General features: G+C 47.8%; 1 protein-coding gene across 3 annotated transcripts; it reads left to right on the plus strand.

Moving 5' to 3' along the window:
• The first annotated feature begins 1,058 nt into the window (after nucleotides 1-1,058).
• Nucleotides 1,059-19,266, plus strand: LOC122392359 (adhesive plaque matrix protein-like). Of its 3 annotated transcripts, XM_043387151.1 has the most exons (3): nucleotides 1,064-1,086; nucleotides 1,365-1,429; nucleotides 18,634-19,266. In XM_043387151.1, exons 1-3 carry the CDS (start codon nucleotides 1,081-1,083, stop codon nucleotides 19,148-19,150), a joined length of 588 nt encoding a protein of 195 aa, XP_043243086.1. In that variant the 5' UTR covers nucleotides 1,064-1,080; the 3' UTR covers nucleotides 19,151-19,266. The 3 variants fall into 3 exon arrangements, with proteins under 3 accessions (XP_043243084.1, XP_043243086.1, XP_043243085.1); XM_043387149.1 differs by lacking the exon at nucleotides 1,365-1,429 and having other exon boundaries at nucleotides 1,059-1,086; nucleotides 18,527-19,266; XM_043387150.1 differs by lacking the exons at nucleotides 1,064-1,086; nucleotides 1,365-1,429 and adding an exon at nucleotides 15,822-15,863 and having other exon boundaries at nucleotides 18,527-19,266.
• The last annotated feature ends 861 nt before the right edge of the window (nucleotides 19,267-20,127 follow it).

Below are 20,127 nucleotides of genomic sequence, written 5' to 3' on the forward strand. Positions count from 1 at the left end.
TGATTAAATTTAAGTATATGAGAATCAAACGAGCTAAATTTCTGATTCACGTCTCGGTTTTTGAGCTGATTGAAGACAAAACTAAATAAGCTTCTTAGACGCATCGCTTAGTTGTTTGGCGTAGGATTAGAGGCCGTATTTATTGCCCCAATAGCGCATAGAAAGCCAGGCACCTAAAGAGTGACAACAGATATGCCAAAACCCCGAGGTCCAATCAGACAGGCTTTGACATCCAGATCGATCGGTCACCCAACGTCAGGGCGCGAAAACCTGCACAGAAGCCTGCACAGTGCACAGAAGCGTGCACAGTGATATTGAGCTAAGCAGAATGAAGTGCACACTGCACAGTGATATAATACGGGTGTAACAAGACAAGAACTGAAGGATTTCAACAGGTAACCTGATACAATTGAAGAGGGCAAAACCTGTTAGCGAGCTACCCATACAATGAGTAAGATTGCAAAGTAAAAGGTGTACCACAACTATTGTGGAGGATGTCATCTTTTTTACAAACGACCAACGACAATCAATTTCTACCAGTCATGCAGCCAACTACAGTTGAGAGAAGAACTAAAAAGTCACTGTCGATAACGAGATTGTTCGATACCAATTTGATCTACGCCAGCTGCTGCTCCAGGACAGGTCACGGTCACTGGTATCGCGTGCTCCCCGTCCGTCCGCTCCATCGTCCCGCCCCCCGCCGTCTCTCCCCGTCTGTCGGGCGGGTCCGGTCACGGCAGGGAAGGGGCGGAGGTCGGTGGGTTTCGCTCACAGGGGCGGGGGTGGGTCCGTCTCGCCCGGTGCCCCTGCGGTGCGGTCGTTCTGCGTCGATAGGTCACAGATGGGATTAAGAGGCCGCTGGCGCCCGTTGCACCACGGCGGAGGGCACAGCTGTCACCGGCGCGGCGCTGGCCGGCCCGCACAAGGTCACGGTCCATATAATAATACGGCGCCGCCGCTGGGCCGGCCGTGGACCACGCCCCACCACGGCCGGGTCACGGCCCGGCTCCGAGCCGTATAAAGCCGCTCCGGTCCGCAGGTCGGCATCAGTTGATCACACAGCTCCACAGCACACTCAACATGAAGGTAAGTGCAAGGCAGAAACAAACCTGCAACAATCTACTGGCACAAGCAGGAGCAGAAAGTTATATTGAATGAAAAGAAACATCTATGTGTCTCCTTAAATCAATTTTATTCTTGTTCACAATAGAATCAATAGGTTTTTTTTTGTTAAAGGAACATAATCATCCATCCCGATCACTTATAAATGACCACAATGTATAGCCTGCCTAAATATTTTGTGCACTACAGCAATTGGATCCCGGGAAAACGTGCCATGACAAGTGCTGTTCCTTGTGCTTCAGTTCTTCGTGGTCGCCGCCCTGCTGGCCGTTGCCGCCGCCGATAGCGCGCCCTCCTACGCGCCCAGGCCCGCCTACCACCCCCAGCCGGCCTACAAGCCCGCTCCCTACAAGCAGGAGAGCTACGACCAGCCGCCCAAGTACGACTACAGCTACGACGTCCACGGATACGGAGACTACGAGCCCGTCTTCAACGCCCAAGAGGCGCGTGACGGCTACGCTACCCAGGGATCTTACTCGGTTGTGCTGCCCGACGGCCGTACCCAGACGGTCACCTACCGTGTGGATGACGCCTACTCTGGCACCATTGCTGACGTCACCTACGAGGGTGAGGCCCGCTACGACGAGTACAAGCCTAGCTACAAGCCCAGCTACCCTCAGCCCAGCTACAAGCCCACCTACAAGCCCGCCTACGGCAACTAAATTCTTAATTCCACAGTCCCCATAACGAGCTGGTTATTTGATATCTGTACCTGATTGCACAGTTGAATGTGAATGCCAAATGTGTGTTTATGTGTGCTTGCGTGAGCTTGTGGAGTGCCTCGTATTTATCGTGTGGGTGTGAAACATGATAATACAAACTTCGCACAGTTAACTAGGATTTGAAGGAATGTTCATCTGCACGGATTCGCAGTCAAGCTACTTAAGAACTAAGAAGTTCTAAAAACATAAATTAAAGTGAACATAAAATTTTATCAACGTGCGTAAAGAAGAAATGAAAACTTGAACCTTTAAAGCAATACGCTTACTCACTCTCGCATCGGACTATACTATGCAGTGATGCAGATATAGTGTAGATGCAGATAGATGCAGTGTGTGTGCACATGCACACTGTGCATGCCATCTTTTGCGGCATTAGTCGGTTTGCAGCAGGACGGGATTACACCAAAACGTATGATTTTGTAAAACCAGTAAAACAAGGCCCTAAAACATACAGTAAAACGCCTTTCGGGGCGACAAACGAACGAGCGAGAGGGTAAGCCTTACATAAGCGGAATTGCGAGGGGTACTTCCAAATGACTTGTGCACGGCGCCCCACTAACCGGTCTCAAGCGATGTACCAAATTTGAGCGTAATCGGCCAAGGCGTTCTTCAGATCAGGGCCTCGTTTCATAGAGCTTTACCGTAACTTACACCTTTCCGTAATTAACACTCTTTCATACAAACAAAGTAAATAAAGCCGTTTTATATCGCCACAACTGGATTTGTTTACACCTCCGTAACTATAAGCACATGCTGCAATTTTGAAATAAAATATCTCCGAATTAAAGTCTTTCTCGATGTTGTGAGTGCCAAAACCGGTAAGTGCAAGCCGGGGACCCAAATTTGGCTACCTCGTCCTCAACTCAAAACTAATGTTAAGGTGGGATCAGGGATGGTCACTTTATTCCCTGGGCCCTGACAAGACTGTGGTGCCCCTGACAAGCCTGAAGTGCCTCCGCTCCGACAGGCCCGTGCCCTGTGGTGCCCCTGACAGGCCCATAGTGCCCCTGCGAGGCCGGTGGTGCCCCTGGCAGGCCTCTGGTGACCCCTAGCTGAGGTGCCTTCAAAAGAGGACGTGGGGCCATCAGAAGCGGCTATATGACCGTTGGCATTGGGCCTTAAGGGAACTGCATGGGCCTCTGCTGTGACCAAAAATAAGGATATCGAATGTCGAAATGTGACCTTCAGAGACAGGTAGGGACCCTCACCTCAACGGCCTGAGGCCGTAGGCACCCAAAAAGCAGTCGGAGTCCCCCAGATGCCGAAATAGACCCATTTTGCGCCCTCGGAGGTCAGCGCGGGCCCCCACAGGTCGATGTGAGCCCTCTGAAGCCGGTGAAAAACCTCAAAGGCCATCATAAGACTATCGGGCCACTGGCCAGTATGGGACTCAATGGGCAATTTCGACCTTTGGAGACCGGTGTGGGCCCCAGGGACGTACCCAGGGGTTGGGGCCAGTGTTTGCCATGGGCCGGTGATCACCAGCAATTCCACACCACGCGAAACACCGCCAACTGCCAGCTGCCGCGCCACAAACACGTGCCAACAACAGTCATTTTTTTAAGTCAACTCCGTTCGCGCAACTTTTGACTGACCCTCACTGCTACCATATTGCTTCCATATTATGCTGCGCAAAGCTTTACTTCACCAAGTGGCTAAAAACCTCCATCAAGGTATATTTTCTTAGCAATTTGCGTCCATGCTCTTCTGACGTTGGGGGGGGGGGGGGGGGGGGGCAAACAGGCCACTTTAGGCCTTGAGGGGGGGCATGGCCCTAAATGCCCCCCCCCCCTGGATCCGCCAGTGCACTTCAAGGCTTTATCATTAGCCGACAGGGCTCCCAATCGAACAAAATAACGCAACGCAGCGACGCAGGTTTCAGACATTGCACACAGAGAAAACCAGAAACGCTTGGCGCAGGCTGAGATTTCATGAAGTGATTGAAGATAAGTAACCAATTTGCATTCTCCTCTGCACCAGACCCATTTCATTAAATATCTACAGACGCATCGTTAGCTAGTCGTGATCCGACACCTCCTCCAATGGAACCCGCTCTTAACGTGACTGACAGAAAACACGCAAATACAGCGTCAACAACAAACTACCCCGATATCTCCCGGCATCCCCGATCACGATCGGTCGACTCCGACCTACCAGAATAGCCCATCGTCGGTCACGTTGATGTCAGTCGTACGCCGCTGTGACCATATCACACCTCCCTGGCCACCATCAGCCACGTCGTCCGTCACCGACGCCGCAGATCGACGGCTGATCGCAATCAGAGCAGTATCACCACCCCTAATGAGCATGTGCGGATTAATTTACGATTATGTAGAGTGGCGAAATGGCCCGGTCGGGTCACGCGCTGCGTCGTCAGCGCTGAAGGACGTGACATCTGCCCTCAGCGCTGACCCCGCACGGTCGGAATCTGATCGCACGGGCTCGTGCACCAGCGCGTGCGACGCATCTATACATAATTCACCGGAGACATTGAGAGAGAGGGTAATGACAACAAAATTTATAGACGCACTATAGAGGTGATGTTTCAAGAACGGCTGAGCATATGCATTAGGAGCTTCTGTTTATGAATAGCGTGATATACACTTGTAAACACAACTTCCCGTTTGTCTTGAGCAACTCTTCACAATCGAAAACAGTTATGCCTTCGTTTTGACAAGTTGGAAACTACATGGCCCTGGTCGCCTGATTTACTCGGCCCAGCTCCGGGGAGTCCCAAGAGTTTTGCCCCAGTTCTGGTGATCGCCGTAGCCACACCGTCCTAGCTCTGATGAAGCTGAAGCAGCTTACTCCGCAACTGGATCGCACCCGGTCTCCATACTGATGGCCGCCGCAGCAGTTCGATCCCCGTTCTGTCCCCTCAGCGGCTCGAAGCCATTTCTGTCACCACAGCGGGCGCGGCCACCCAGCGAGCACTCCGACTGCGGTCCCGGCCGGCTCCTGACGGCGATAACCCTGCCGCTCCGATACCATCTGGTCGACGAGCGCTCACGCGTCGGCCCCTGATCAGGGGGCACCCGAGGAGGGGTCGCGACCTGACCGGGAAGGGATCGCGACCTGACCGGGCGCTCTGGCCGCGCCGTGCCGGCCACCAGTCCGGGCCTATATAGACGGTCACCGCTCAGCAGAGGCCATCAGTCCGAGTACAGTGGATTCTGAGAGCAGGGGTGTTCCGACTCTAGCACCTTGGAGCAGCGAATCGAACACCGGTTACAATGAGGGTGAGTTTCCAGCGGGAATTTCTCGGGAAAAGGGGTTTTGTGGAATTCGCGTAGCCTAGGTCACGGACATGTGATAAATAACATCATGTTTATTATTTTGTGATTGGGCCGATGATAGCAAAGACAAGTTTGAAGTCAACAAAGTCATTTCTTTCCATAAATCTATTCTGACGTTAACTTATGTCCGTTTCTTGCAGGGATTGACGATATTCGTCATAGCGCTGGGAGTGGTGGCCTCTGAAAAATTGTCCACCTCGTCTGCTTCGCACGACCATAGATCGACTCAAACCGCGGCGCAACAGCATCCAGCACATACGAGAGCATCCCAGAGACAAAGTGCAGCTGGTTCTAGCTACAAAGAGCCAGCAACAGGATACCAGCAGCCATCATCCAGCTATGACAAGCCAGCGGATTCTTACAAGGAACCCTCCGACAGCTACCAGCAACCTGCATCAAGCTACCAGGCACCGGTATCGGACTACAAAGAACCTTCTTCCAGTTACCAGGCACCATCATCGGACTATAAAGAACCTTCCTCCAGTTACGAGACAGCCTCAACCAGATACCAAGAACCGTCTTCAGGCAATAAAGAACCTTCTTCTAGTTACCAGCAGCCTGCATCAAGTTATCAAGCACCGTCTTCGGACTATAAAGAACCTCTTTCCAGCTATCAAGCGCCTGCATCAAACTACCAGGAGCCGGCTTCAGCCTATAAAGAGCCTTCTTCCAGTTACCGAGCACCCTCTACCAGCTACCAAGCACCTTCTTCGGACTATAAAGAACCTCTTTCCAGTTACCAAGAACCCGCATCGAACTATCAGGCACTGGCATCAGAATATAAAGAACCTTCCAAATACCAAGAACCCGCAAATAGCTATCAAGCACCGTCTTCAAACTACAAAGAACCTGCTTCCAGTTACGAAGAGCCTTCTTCTGGTTACCAGCAACCAACTGGTGACTACAAAGAACCCGCAACCGTCTACAAACAGCCAACATCCAGCTACGTCCCCACACCAACTGTGATATACCGACAGCCCAGCTCCCAAGAGACTGCCATTAGCTACCGAGCACCTTCAGCAAGTTACGGGGCCCCGACTGCAACAAACGCGTACAATGCGGCGGTCACCCAGACCAAGACAGCATCTGGCTACCAACAGCCCACGTCCAGCTACTCATCACCCACAGCGGACTCACAGAACGGTAATCCGGCAAAATATGAATACAGATATCGAGTCGACGGAGATGGGTACACATCACCCAAGTTCAGCGCCCAGGAGGCGCGTGACGGCTACGCCACCCACGGATCTTACTCGGTTGTGCTGCCCGACGGCCGTACCCAGACGGTGACTTACACAGTAAACGGTGACCAGGGCTATGTGGCTAAGGTGACGTACGACGGTGAAGCCATGTACCCAGATGCTACCAAAAAGAAAACGTATGAAACGGTAGCCACTTACAGGCCCAAACCTTCCTACCAGTCATCCACTCCCAAAGCCCCAACTCAGATCTATCAGTCTGCCGCTACTCCGGCTCTGCCATACCGGCCCGCCCCTACACCCGATCCCTCTTACCAGCCCGCACCTTCCCCCAAACAGCAGTATAAGCCCGCACCCACACCCGCTCAGACCTATCAACCCGCTCCAGAGCCCGCTGAATCTTTCCAGTCTCCCCCGAAGCCCGCTCAAGCGTACCAGCCTCCCTCCAAACCGGCTGGTAGTTACAGTCCCCCTGCCAAGCCTGCTACAGCATACTCATCTCCTCCCAAAAATGCCCCAGCCTACGAGCCTCCATCCAAGCCCACTGAGAGCTACAATGCTCCCTCTAAACTTAAACAATCCTATCAGTCACCTTCCAAACCATCCTCATCTTATCAGTCTCCATCCAAACTTTCTGAGAGCTACCAGCCTGCCTCCAGGCCTGCTGCGACCTACCAGCCTGCCCCAGCCTACACCCCTAAGCCGACCGCAAAGCGTCCTGCTTACAGCAACCCGAATTATAAGCCCGCTCCCACCTACCCACCGTCCTATCAGCCCGAGCAGACATATCCTGCACCTTTGCCTGCCTACGGCTGAGTAACGCCCTTAGATATCAACTAACTAGGTGTGGCACTGTAAATAATCGAAAACAGATTCGCTTTTTATAATAAACCCAGACATTCCGTCACCACGCGAACAGGCATGTGATAGCGCGATTAGTTTAACATATTCATTGTTTTGTGGGTGAGGTTTGGTTTGAGGGTTGATTGATGAATACAACTGTTGTCAGCTACGAAATTGTTTGTGAAAGCGATTCCAGACAGCGTATATGCTCGCATGACTAGTGAGTAGTGCAAGTACGTTTATGAGGAGCAAGTATTTTCGTGTTCAAAACTCCACCTAGCAGAAATGTAGCTTATTGAAATGCATGAGCCATTCAGACCCTCGCTGCACTCAGAACAGTGCGCAGCTCCATTTTGGAGCCTACTCAGACCGGCACTCACCCCCACATAATATCAAGGGGCCAAGACCGGTGACCCACCTGCCGGAGGTGTCTCTCGATAATTTCAACTGGGTAGGCGGGCGCAGTTCACTGACCCCTCTCAGAAGAACATACCTGAAACAAAGAAAGCAGATGGTTAGAAAAAAGATTGTCGTTTGCAGAAAAAGGATTGTTCGAAAAACTCGCTTTTTCTCCATCCAAGCCATCATAGACAATGGCAAGCTTACGCGTCCACAAGCTACGCACATGTGGATGTGGTATCGTACAAATATCAGATTCAACCGCTTCATCCATAAATTTATTGGCAAATAATTGATGGGTTAAACCCAAGCCTCTTTATTCGGCTCGAGCAATAATACCCCTCAATTCTCATTCATAGCCACTTGTGTTGTTTTTGGGCCGTTTCGGTCCAATGAGACTATTCTAGGGTCCATGGGATGAGAGGATAAGACGGAGACAATAGATCGAGTCGACCACCGGCTTGTGCGCAGCAGTGGCTGAGCCCATCCCCATGGGACTCAGCACAGCCTCGCCGTGGTGGGACAGTAGGACCGGACACCCGCCCACCCACCAGTCGCTGTTTGCGCAGTGCGACGCCAGCGCTACGCGGCGCGGCGCCAAACTAGAAACTCACTATATCAAACAGATGGCGCCCCACAGTGTAGTGCAGGCAATGCGCTAACCTTCTGAGCAAAATATACGAGTACCGCTCCACAGCTAGACGCTCCGAATATCTTCGCAAGTGAAATCATAGCTAATTGTGTCATAGGTCAGGCTTATCTGTAGTAAAACGAATTCTATGAGATTATATCATCCAAGGTTTAAAATTTTCACAAACCCATCATTCACTGGGGCTAAGCAATAACATTACCTAAACCCCAAAAGCTAGCTGGCGTCTGTTCCAATCCCCAAATCTCCCGATTTTTGCCCTTAATTACCTTACGCTGTTAATTCTGGATGAAAAACTGAAGGGATGGAAGTCTGGCCGTACAAATAGGTTCGTTATTCGTGTCAATAGAAGACGTTGCAAAGATGGTAAGAAGTTCCATACCATCATCAGGCTGAACACATTTAGCTGATTGATAAAAAGGTGGCAGCAAGCACTCGTAGAGTAAGTTCACTCGTAGAGTAAAATTCATTCAGATGACCAGCGTAATTAAATAGGCATGAAACAGCGACGGTGATGCGTTGAAGCCCTGTCGAACACTTTGAAAAGAAGAAAAAGGAGGCTGAGAATGATAAAAAATTACACGCCCTTACACCTTTGGGTCATACACCATTCACAGCAAGCGTTTGGTAAAAAAAAAGATCATGACGACTGTATTGCAAAATAACATTCAAGAAAGGATGCTGCAATGTGATGTATAATTTATTCAATAACAGGAATTAAAGCAAGTGACAAAATACGTTCAAAGTTCTTGTAAGATAAATTTCATCCTGAAACACAAAAATGACAAGTCAGAGTAACTAAACCCTTCACAAGGACCAACATGTTATATGTTTAAAGCAGACACATTTTGATAAAATCAGCAACGCAATAGTAGGAAATAAAATAAATTCTCACTTCATTGCAGCCAAGATTATAAATATCAGTCAAATAATGACACGATTTGTGTGCAAGCCCGACAATAAAATTTGAAATGTTTAACTCTCGTGCCTAAGCAGGAGAGTGACCGTTGCTTAGAATATAGGCTCTCGCAATAATACATGTAATTGCATACACTCCCCCCGCGAAAGACAGCTGGTCACTTTGCATCCGCTGCTCGGAGGGGTGGTCATTCTTCGTTGCCCTCGTTTCTCGTGTCGTCGGCTTCTTGCAAAAGCACCAGTCGATGCACGGACCGTTTTACGATAACGTCCGGGCTACCGTAATACTGTGACGATTTGCCCGTTTGCACCTTATATCGTATAGTCACGTCCCTGACCTTTCCGTCGCTATTTGCTTCGGTGTCCATTACTTCGGCTAACTTCCATTGTCCTCGAAGAGCGTTCGTGTCTTGTACTAGCACTATATCGCCAGGTCTTAAATTCCGTTCCTTCACATGCCATTTCTGTCTAACAACTAATGTGAAAAAGTAATCGCTCTGCCACTTCTTCCAAAACGAAGTTACTGCTCTCTGTATCGCTGTCATTCTCTGATTAAAACTGCCTGTTTGCTGCCATGGACCTTGGGGAACAGCAATGCCTGTTCTTCCCAAAATGAGATCATTTGGGCACAAGTACGTGCCTAGCTTTGGATCTGCTCCCGGCTTATGCCCTATGGGTCTTTCATTCAACAAATTTGCAGCTTCAAACAGCACTGTTTGTAGTTCTCCTACAGTGAAAATCGTATCTCCAACAGCCAGAACCAAAGCCTTTTTCACGAGCCTGATCAGCGACTCGCTGCAGCCGTTTTGCCATGGTGCATCGGCTGATGTGTTGAAAGTCCATTCAAGGCCTTTGTGGACACCATATTGCGCAATATCAGGCCAGCTGAGGTTACTTGCAACATCTCTGAGTTCTCTGTTTGCTGCCATTAACTGAGAACCCTTGTCTGAATGAATGGACGCCGGGTATCCTCGAATAGTCACAAATCTACGGAAAGTCACCAAAAAATCCTTTGTAGCGTAGCCATCTACGACATCCAAATATACTGCTCTACTTGCCAAACAGTTAAATATGACTCCATACGCCTTCGCTGTGCTTCGTTTTTTGATCGTATCTCTGATAACAAATGGTCCAAACAGATCCAGGGCTGTATGGTAGAACGGTGGAGAAGGATGCAATCTTTCCGGTTTCACTTCTCCCATCAGTTGAGTCTGTAGCTTCTTTTCGAATTTCCGGCAAATCACACACTTTGCTTTCACCTGCTTGATGAGCTTGCGTGCTCCTGGAACCCAAAATTTGCTTTGAACCTTCGCGAATGTAGCATCAACTCCGGCATGATCCAGGCAGTGCACGTGTCTTATATAAAGATGCGTAAATCTGTGATTGGACGGCAGCAATATGAATTGATCTTGGTTCCAATTTTCTTTTAACCACTTCGATATCCTTTGTCCCACGACGATTACTCCGAAGCTGTTCATACTTGGGCCTAGTCTGTTGAACCGCATTTGCCAATCACTCTGTAGAAACGTGCTTTGTGCATCTTTGATCCATATAATCTCTGCCTCTGACAAGGTGTTCACTGTCGGCAACTTCCCCATAACTCGCAGTGACCTTTCTGTTAGTAGGCCTAAAATGCGCGCGGTAACGCGGAGTAATTTGGTGAAGTTGTTGAATTTGTCCAGATTAATGACCTTTGCAATTTTGCAGTGCTCCCTTATTGGCTCTATGCTTGCTATATGGATTCCTATTCTGTCTGGTAGTTCTTGGTCTTTCACTGACTGAGAAATGGGCCATTCGTGAATTGGCTGTTGAAGAAAATGCGGTCCTTGTTGCCATATAGATGCAGGTCCGAGTTCGTTCGGATGCCGTGGCCTTGTCACCATATCTGCGGGATTCTCTTCAGATGACGTCCACCACCATTCTCTTGGATCCGACTTATTTTGTATCTCGGCAATCTTCGTTGCAACAAAAGTGCCGAAGCCGTATGATTCCTTTTGGATTTGGGCTTGAACAATGGTAGAGTCAACTATGTGTATTACTTTGTCGAACTTATAGTCCATTTCGTTCTGGATACTTTCTCGCAATCGACATCCCAATAATGCTCCACATAACTCTAGGCGAGGAATACTAAGTTGCCTTGTTGGAGCTATTCTGTTCTTAGCTGCAATAAGCCGCGCTTGGTAATTTCCTGTCCCTAGCAGCCACTGTGCATAGGCGCAAGCCCCATAAGCGTGCATGCTTGCATCTGAGAATATGACCAGTGTTGGATCGCCAATCGATTCTATCGGTTTCACACACCTGGCGAAAGAGACACTGTGAAGCATCATCAAATGTTCAAAAAAGGATCTCCATTCCGCTCGATTTTCCTCAGGCAAAGGGTCGTCCCATCCAAGTTCCTCAACAAGTGGTTTGGAGACAAGTTTCCGGAGAAGCAGTTTTGCATTTAGTGTCACTGGCGCGATGAGACCCAAAGGGTCATAGATACGCGCCGTCTGACTTAGGAGCATTCTTCGGGTTACTATGAGAGGAAAAACGGACTCTATGTTTGCCTCCGTCATGTCAGGACCGGTCGCAACATTTTTGTATTTCGGAGAAAAATTAATCTGAACGTTAAATAGGAACTCATCGCTTCTTGGTGACCAACAAACACCGAGAATCTTCTCCATATCAGCGCTCACGAGTCTTAATTTTGATTGCAGTTCGATAGTGTGTTCTCCAGATATTATCCAATGTTTTATTTTGAAACCACCTTGGTCTAAAATATACTGAACGCTATCTGCTAAAACAACGGCGTCCTCAACGAAAGGTACAGACTGGATCAAATCATCGACGTAACTGTTTCTTGTTATCATTTTTACCGCTGCTTCGTGGCTGTCTTGATTCATCTCCGCAATAGTTCTTAGGGCCACCATAGAAATGGCGCCGCTAGGACGATCACCAAAAGCGACCGCCAGCAAAACATAATGAGAAGGATCTTTTCTGGTGTCCAGGTCACGCCATAAGAATCGATGGACGTGCTGATCCATTTCGGACAGTTGTATAGTATTGAACATCTTGCTTATATCTGCCACCAATCCCACTTTCTCTTGACGAAATCGGAGCAAGATACCAAAAAGGTTGTTAATAACATCAGGACCTTTAGCCCAATAATCATTTAGTACATGACCCATAAACGATGCTGAAGAGTTAAATACAATTCGCAGTGGAGTAGAGGATGAAGTTGGCTTTATAATTTCATGATGCTGAATATAATGCACTGGTCCCTCGTATTTGTCCATCTCTTCCCTAGTTAATTTTCTTGCTATTCCTCTTTTTACCATATCTTGCATTTGCTCATTGTATGCCTCGGCGTGTTGTTTTCCCATTTTCATTAGTCGTCGTTCCGTGTATTTCAATTTTGCCTGAGCAGCTGCTATGTTATTGGGAAGATCTGCTGGATTCCTTATCCACGGGTAATGAGCTGTAAATTTCTTTCGTTCTGGATCGAATGTAAGGCCTTGCTTGATCTGTGCCAATTCCCTTTCTTCTTGCAAATTGTAATTGCCATTTCCATGAGCACATTTTCCACATTTGCATCCCCCACATTTCGGCGTACAGCTTGTCCCAAGGTTGTCTACAGTGAAATACTCATCTAGTTTCCTTTTTAAATCTGTTACAGTGTCCGCAGATATAGCATTGATGTTGTACATGGTCGTTCCACTGGAGATTTTAACTTGTTTTATACTGCCAGTTCCATGGTCGTGAGTGCCATGGTATCCGCGAATGCAGTATCCGAACTGGTTTTTCATAAGTTGGAGATTTCCTATAGTCTCAATTACCTGTGGCAGTATTGCGCAACAGTCAATGCCAATCAGCATATCCACTGCACCATAAGGTCTGACAATATCTTCGATGCTGACCTGGGAGAACAGCGGCGCATAACATGACATATTGACGTGCTTTAAACCAGATGTGATTTCCTCGATTCCGTACGCAAATATTTCCCATAACTTCCCACGAGCATCAGTTAACGGAACGCGATACCTTTTACTTCTGATGGTTTCGTTCTGATTGCCAACCTTTGTTATCGTTAAATCAATGGAAGTTCCTTTGAGGTTGGCTGTAGCCGCAGCTTTATGAGTGATAAGTGATATATTGGCTCCCGAATCCCATAGGACCGATAACCTTTTGTCATTGCAGGATACCTCACTGACAGCCAGCAAAGCCTCTTGTGTTGCGTTACATGCGTAGATTCCTGGATTGCTTGAGCTAGCAGGCACAGTGCGTTCCAAATGAAGACAAGGGTGGTGCCGTTTCCCGCAAACTTGTCCGGATGACTTCAGTTTGTCGCATTGATTCGCGATACAACAGGAAGCTGCAATGTGTCCTGGTTGCAAGCAGTTAAAACATGCTCCTTGTTGACGCAAGATCCGCAGTTTCTCCTCATGAATCAAATTTAGAAAGGCGTTACATTTGTAAATCGAGTGCGAATCGGTTTTATGATACCAGCAATTGATATTCATATCACTTATTTTCGTTCGCTCCTTATCTTTGTTGCGCTGTTCAGTTTTCAACAACCCGCCCATGCGATCAGCAATGTTCTGAACATAATTATAAACTTGCGTCACGTCCATTTGGGCCTCATCGCTGGTGAAAATATGATTGTTATTGTCCCTTTGTATGCTATCAGAAATCTTGCTAGCCTGGTTAATTTTCCTTGGATACGATTGGCCTCGAATATCACTATCCATATACTCAATTACCCGTTTTTCTTGCAATAAATAAGACAAAAGATTTTGAAATGTAGAGCCTTCCGTAGCGTCCAATTTTTCTCGTTTATCTAGTTTTGTCACCCATTCTCGTTTTTGCGTTCTCGGCATTAGTCTTTCAATCATAGTTACCATTGTCGTCGTGTCCATTTCTTGTGAGAGTCCTAATCTGTTAAGTTCCAACCAACTTCGTTCAATAACGTCGACCATATGTATAAAACTGATATTGTCCCCTTCTGATACCGGCTTCAGTCTCTTTATGTCGAATAAAATAGCGTCAACGACCTTTCTTGGCTCACCAAATTTGGCATCTAACCTATTAAACATCTCATCGTAATTATTTTCTACGCCTCCGATAACTTGTAACGCTTCGCCGGATAAACATTGCCGTAATGCGAAAGGGTCTTTCCCGTATTGCCTAACGATCAGTCTTTGAAAATCTTGCTTGAAACTTGAGTACTGACGAAGGTTTCCAGAAAATTGTGGAGTGTCTAGCGGCCTCACTCGCAGTTCTGATTGTGCTTGATTTTCCTTTGCTGCTCTCAATGCAAATTCAGCTCTTATTTTATCCATTTCGCGTTCAATTTCCATCATGTAGTTGTCACATTCTTCCAACATTTTCGATATCAAATGGTGTGGACCAGTTTCGTTGATTGCTGAGTTAACGAGCTCATTGCATCGTTCAATATGGCCGAATGCGTCTTTAACATCAACATATTTTTCTTGTATCGCTAAGAAAGGTCGATCACCTTCAATCATTTCAAAGAAACCTATAGTTTTTCTAGTAAACTTCCTTTTCGCATTTGTTCGAGCTTGTTTCGCAGTTCGTATTTCGTTCGTTCCATCTTGTGCATCGTGTTCTTGGTACTTGCTCATGATCGAAAGTAAATGATTATTATGACAGCAATATAAAGTGTTCAAACTGAGTTAACAGCTGCTCAACTAACTAAAATCAATTCAAATTCAAGATCAAGATCAACAAAGGTAACGTTATTTGTATGCTCTGAAGATGAAATGTATTGCAAAATAACATTCAAGAAAGGATGCTGCAATGTGATGTATAATTTATTCAATAACAGGAATTAAAGCAAGTGACAAAATACGTTCAAAGTTCTTGTAAGATAAATTTCATCCTGAAACACAAAAATGACAAGTCAGAGTAACTAAACCCTTCACAAGGACCAACATGTTATATGTTTAAAGCAGACACATTTTGATAAAATCAGCAACGCAATAGTAGGAAATAAAATAAATTCTCACTTCATTGCAGCCAAGATTATAAATATCAGTCAAATAATGACACGATTTGTGTGCAAGCCCGACAATAAAATTTGAAATGTTTAACTCTCGTGCCTAAGCAGGAGAGTGACCGTTGCTTAGAATATAGGCTCTCGCAATAATACATGTAATTGCATACAACGACTAGACTATAAAAACAACTTTTGAGTGGCATGCTTCCATATCTAAGGTGTCAACGATACCCTAATAAGGTTACCTTATGGGTCGTATTTACGACAACCTTTCATTGCACACACATGTAGAACTGTCCAACATACCCACTCCCGCAAAACGTTCGTCCCAGCTCACAAAACCAGAGGCAATTTGAAACTTGGTCGGCTATGCTGAAAAACGCTGTTATTCCAGTACAATACAATGCAACATGCATTGGTTCCTGACCCTGTTCGCCCTCATACACCTATATTTGATGCGTTTGAACAGACATGCCATATTCCGAACTGTAATTCATGACCCAGGGTCGGTTACTCATTGCTTGCCCCACGGTCATCCATCCACTATCAGTCCCGATACGGTCTCCCACCCCTCCCCCTCTCGCCTGGCGCCGCCGCCCCCGGCAGGGTCACCACCATCACTGGCGGTCACCGCAGCTGGACCGTGTATAAAACACGGCTCCACACCGCAACCACCATCAGACGATCACACAACGCTAAACTACCAACAACATGAAGGTGAGGGGACGGGAAAACCATTTGAATTTAACCCATTTACGCCCTTCGTTGCGTTTTCGCAACGCAAGCAAGCGTCGACGTGATCGAAGCTTGAGAAGTGTGTAAAAGAGACTAACCGATGAGACAAGTTTCAGCGTGTGTAGCATGGTTGTGCGCACGATACTACGCAGTTACAAGTCTGTGCGGCCGGTAAGTTACTGCCTAGAGCTCCCAGAGGGAAGTCGAAGGTTTTGTGAGTGATGACGTCACGAAAACCAAGATAAGTAGGCTAAGTGCTTAATAATATCGTAATGAAAATTGTGTAAACATATTCTGCAGAGTCCCTACAATAGCGTAGATATGCATTTTGTTAAGAAATAATGCTACAAAAAGGGTTTGTGACTATTTTCAAATATGACTACGGTCGCGTTGCGGGAACGCAACGAAGGGCACATCGGAAAGACAGCGGTGTTGCGAAAACGCAACGATGGGCACATTGGCAGGGTAGCGGAAGTATGAATATCAACAGTAGACTTCACTCGTGATACGCTGTGGGTTCTCTCTTTCTCTCCCCCATCTTCCTCCCTCTCCTCCTCGTTCCCCAACTCTATCCCCCCTCTCTCTCTCTCTCTTTCTCTCTCTCTCTCTCTTTCTTTCTCTCTCTCTCTCATTTTGTAGCCATGAGGCTGTAGCGGCGGAACATCTTCAATTAAGGGGGGGGAGCACTGCTGACTTTTGGTCTCATTCTTTCCATTTCCATTTCCATGCAACGCCTATCGGGATAATGTTAAAATGGCAAAATCAAGGGGGGCACGGTGCCCCGGTGCCCCCTCCCCCCGCTCCGCCGCCTATGCCATGAGGGACGTATATAGGTATGTTTAGTGCAAGGTGCGTTCGCACGTAAAATGTTGCGACGCATTTCATATTTGCTGGCTCAAACAGCCACAAACACTCCTTTCTTTTTCTCTCGCAGATTTTCGGCCTCGGGCTGTTCGTTCACTAAGCAATGTGTTCCCATGCATCTGAAAATCGCATGGTAGGAAAAGGACCCATGCATCAAACGGTCGGCGATGCTAACGGAGCTGAGAGATAATTAGGTCCTTTGGAAATTGGATCTACTATGTACATTGTGCATAAATAATGAATAACGGGGATGTATTCTGGATCAGGCGACAGATAGGCATCGCCATTCTCTGGATAGAATCTGCTGACTACCAGCATTTACGTTAGAAAAGATAACTGAGGGTCGGCAAATAGTGGGATAGGCCCCCTCTGAGAGTAGCTGAGCCCTTCGGCAGGGGTAATGAGGGCGGACCCATGGGAAAATAATAATTTTTAGGATTCATAACTCATAGATTCATAAGCTGCTTGATGTGGAGTATACGCCTGTTTTCTTACTTTGGTAGGCTTTTTATCTAATCAGACCATTTTTAGAGCTAGCAGGATTATTGTAATTAGGGAAGACATTTGTCTGACCGGACACGGTCAATCGTAGACTGGAGACTGAGCCCAGCCAGTGGGCAGCCGCCACCCATGACCCACCCCCTTCCCCCTCCCAAGCACTCACTGCACCCGGCTACAGGTGCGCTCCTATGTGAGCTGCCCGATTGCGATATACGTTGCCGGTCCAGCCCGGAACAGGGGGATGAGGCGTGGAGGAGGATTCAACTATCCTGAAGATGGACAGGACGGATTGACGTCGAATCACCATTCTGTCCTGGCATTGTCTCGAGAAAGAGGTTACACGTGATGGTCGCTGAGAGTGGGGCCATGAAAATTTTGGATTAGGTGTAAACATGATAAACTGGGAGTCGATTTGTTGTGATGCGCTACGCCTTACGCGGGTAATTTGTTAGAGCCGGATCGGTCCTTTTTTCTTTTTGCTGAGAGTGGGTACGACTAACCTGCAATGGAATTTAACTTTACTCCTAGGAGGGTGGTTAAAAATGATTGCGGATATACGCGCCTACGAGAGGCACTGGTTTACTCCCAATCCTCCGTTTAATTGTATTCAGTGTGCACTGTGCAGGGTCTGATAGGTGGAGGTAATGGATCTGTCTGGCTTCCAAAAAGAAAGCATCACCCTGGATACGTGTCGACCACAACTTTAAATGAACAGCAATGGACAACGTAAATGGTTGATAATGACCGTGTTGCCATCTCCCCGTTCGCGAATCATGAAGTTATGCTTCCTCACTGAGGCTCTTAGGCGGGTTATAGAGCATGGCGGATGTGGGTTCCGCATTTTCAAGCAATAGTTGTCAACAGTTGATTGATGTTTTGTCAAAACATATTAGCATATACGGCAGTTCAGTGTACTTTATGTCCGTCTGATGTGCCCGTCGTTGCGTTTTCGCAACGCTGATGGCGCCCGGTGTGCCCTTCGTTGCGATTTCGCAACGCATGTTTTTTACGTTTTTCTCGAGAAACTTTTGCTGCAGGCAAAAAATATTTTCGATTCCATACAAGGCCCTGGTAGGAGCATAACATATTTTGATTTCGTCGATTTTCTTGATGGTCAATATTCCTGGGCATAAATGGGTTAAGGGTAAACTAGGTCCTTTCCTAACGTTCTAAGGGTTCAAAGAGCTTTGAAAACTCATGTGTTCAGCAATAAGTATATGAAAGGCGCTTTACTACAAAAGAACCAGAGAACTTAATTGATGATGATGCTCTTGTTTCAGTTCTTCGTGGTTGCCGCCCTGCTGGCCGTTGCCGCCGCCGACAACGCGCCCTACACCACTCCGGCGCCCACCTACGCCCCGACCTACAAGCCCACCTACGCGCCCAGGCCCGCCTACCACCCCCAGCCGGCCTACAAGCCCGCTCCCTACAAGCAGGAGAGCTACGACCAGCCGCCCAAGTACGACTTCAGCTACGACGTCCACGGATACGGAGACTACGAGCCCGTCTTCAACGCCCAGGAGGCGCGTGACGGCTACGCCACCCAGGGATCTTACTCGGTTGTGCTGCCCGACGGCCGTACCCAGACGGTCACCTACCGTGTGGATGACGCCTACTCTGGCCTGATTGCTGACGTCACCTACGAGGGTGAGGCCCGCTACGACGAGTACAAGCCCAGCTACAAGCCCGCCCCGGCCTACAAGCCCGCCCCGGCCTACAAGCCCGCCCCGGCTTACAAGCCCGCCCCGGCCTACAAGCCCGCCCCGGCCTACAAGCCCGCCCCGGCTTACAAGCCCGCCCCGGCTTACAAGCCCGCCCCGGCCTACAAGCCCGCCCCGGCTTACAAGCCCGCCCCTACCTACAAGCCCGCCCCTACCTACAAGCCCACCCCCGCCTACAACTAGAGCCAAGTCAATATTGAGCTTACTTTAATGTTTGCCAACGCGTGCAGTGTCTCTTATGTATGCCTGTGTATTTATTGAAAAGCGAATGCGAGTCAATAAAAAACAAATGATTACAAGCATATGGTGCGGATGAGATGTGAACATGAAAGATAAGTATCCAAATATGATGAAGTGACGTACCGACTAAAGAAAATGGTCATACGAGCAACGTACGACTATAAGACTTTATATAGCAAGATCTTAACGTAGCTGAACAATGCTTGATTCCACCCGATGGCGAAAAATCACATAAATGGATCTGTTTCTACTAAACACCTTTGTGCAATCTGTCAACCTCCAAATTCGCCCTTCTTAACCCAGATTCTGACCTGGCGTTTACATTATCCCCTGCTCAAATTGGCGTCACACGACACAGACGATACTCCCATACAACACCAATAAAACTGGCCAGAAAATATGCGTCGCATGACGAATAACAATATGATATGCAAACAGCTTTTATAAGCCGTTTGCTATTGGAACATGTTCGAAATCGCCTAGTCAGTACTCAGTTCAAATTGGCAAAAGCATAACCAACACTGAGTCCACTTGAGCCCTGCTCTAAATATGCTAAATTTCGAGCTTGCACTGTCATTTGACATACGAAGTTCAAACTAAGGAACGCTGCGGATGTGTCTTTGAGACACATCCTAAAGCCCACCTCTCTGATTTCGCAAATACCTTTCAGAGATGATTAGTTAGAGAGAAGGGGGGGGGGGCGGCGTTATACTCCGTTTACTCGGTCAGACCCGCACTTAGCTAAGCACAGGTATCCTAACCAGCTGAAACTGACTATTGTGACTTACTGAATGAAATACAAATACGTTCAACAAGGTTAGCCCGCGCCCCGCTGGGGTCTGCCGAGCAACGCGCCCTGCTGGGGGGGGGGGGAGGCAATTTGGACCACCCCCCTAAGATCTCGAGAACCACGCAACATA

The sequence above is a fragment of the Amphibalanus amphitrite genome, unplaced genomic scaffold (genome assembly GCF_019059575.1).
Source record: "Amphibalanus amphitrite isolate SeventyFive unplaced genomic scaffold, NRLGWU_Aamphi_draft 000483F_arrow, whole genome shotgun sequence".
Classification (NCBI taxonomy): Eukaryota; Metazoa; Arthropoda; class Thecostraca; order Balanomorpha; family Balanidae; genus Amphibalanus; species Amphibalanus amphitrite.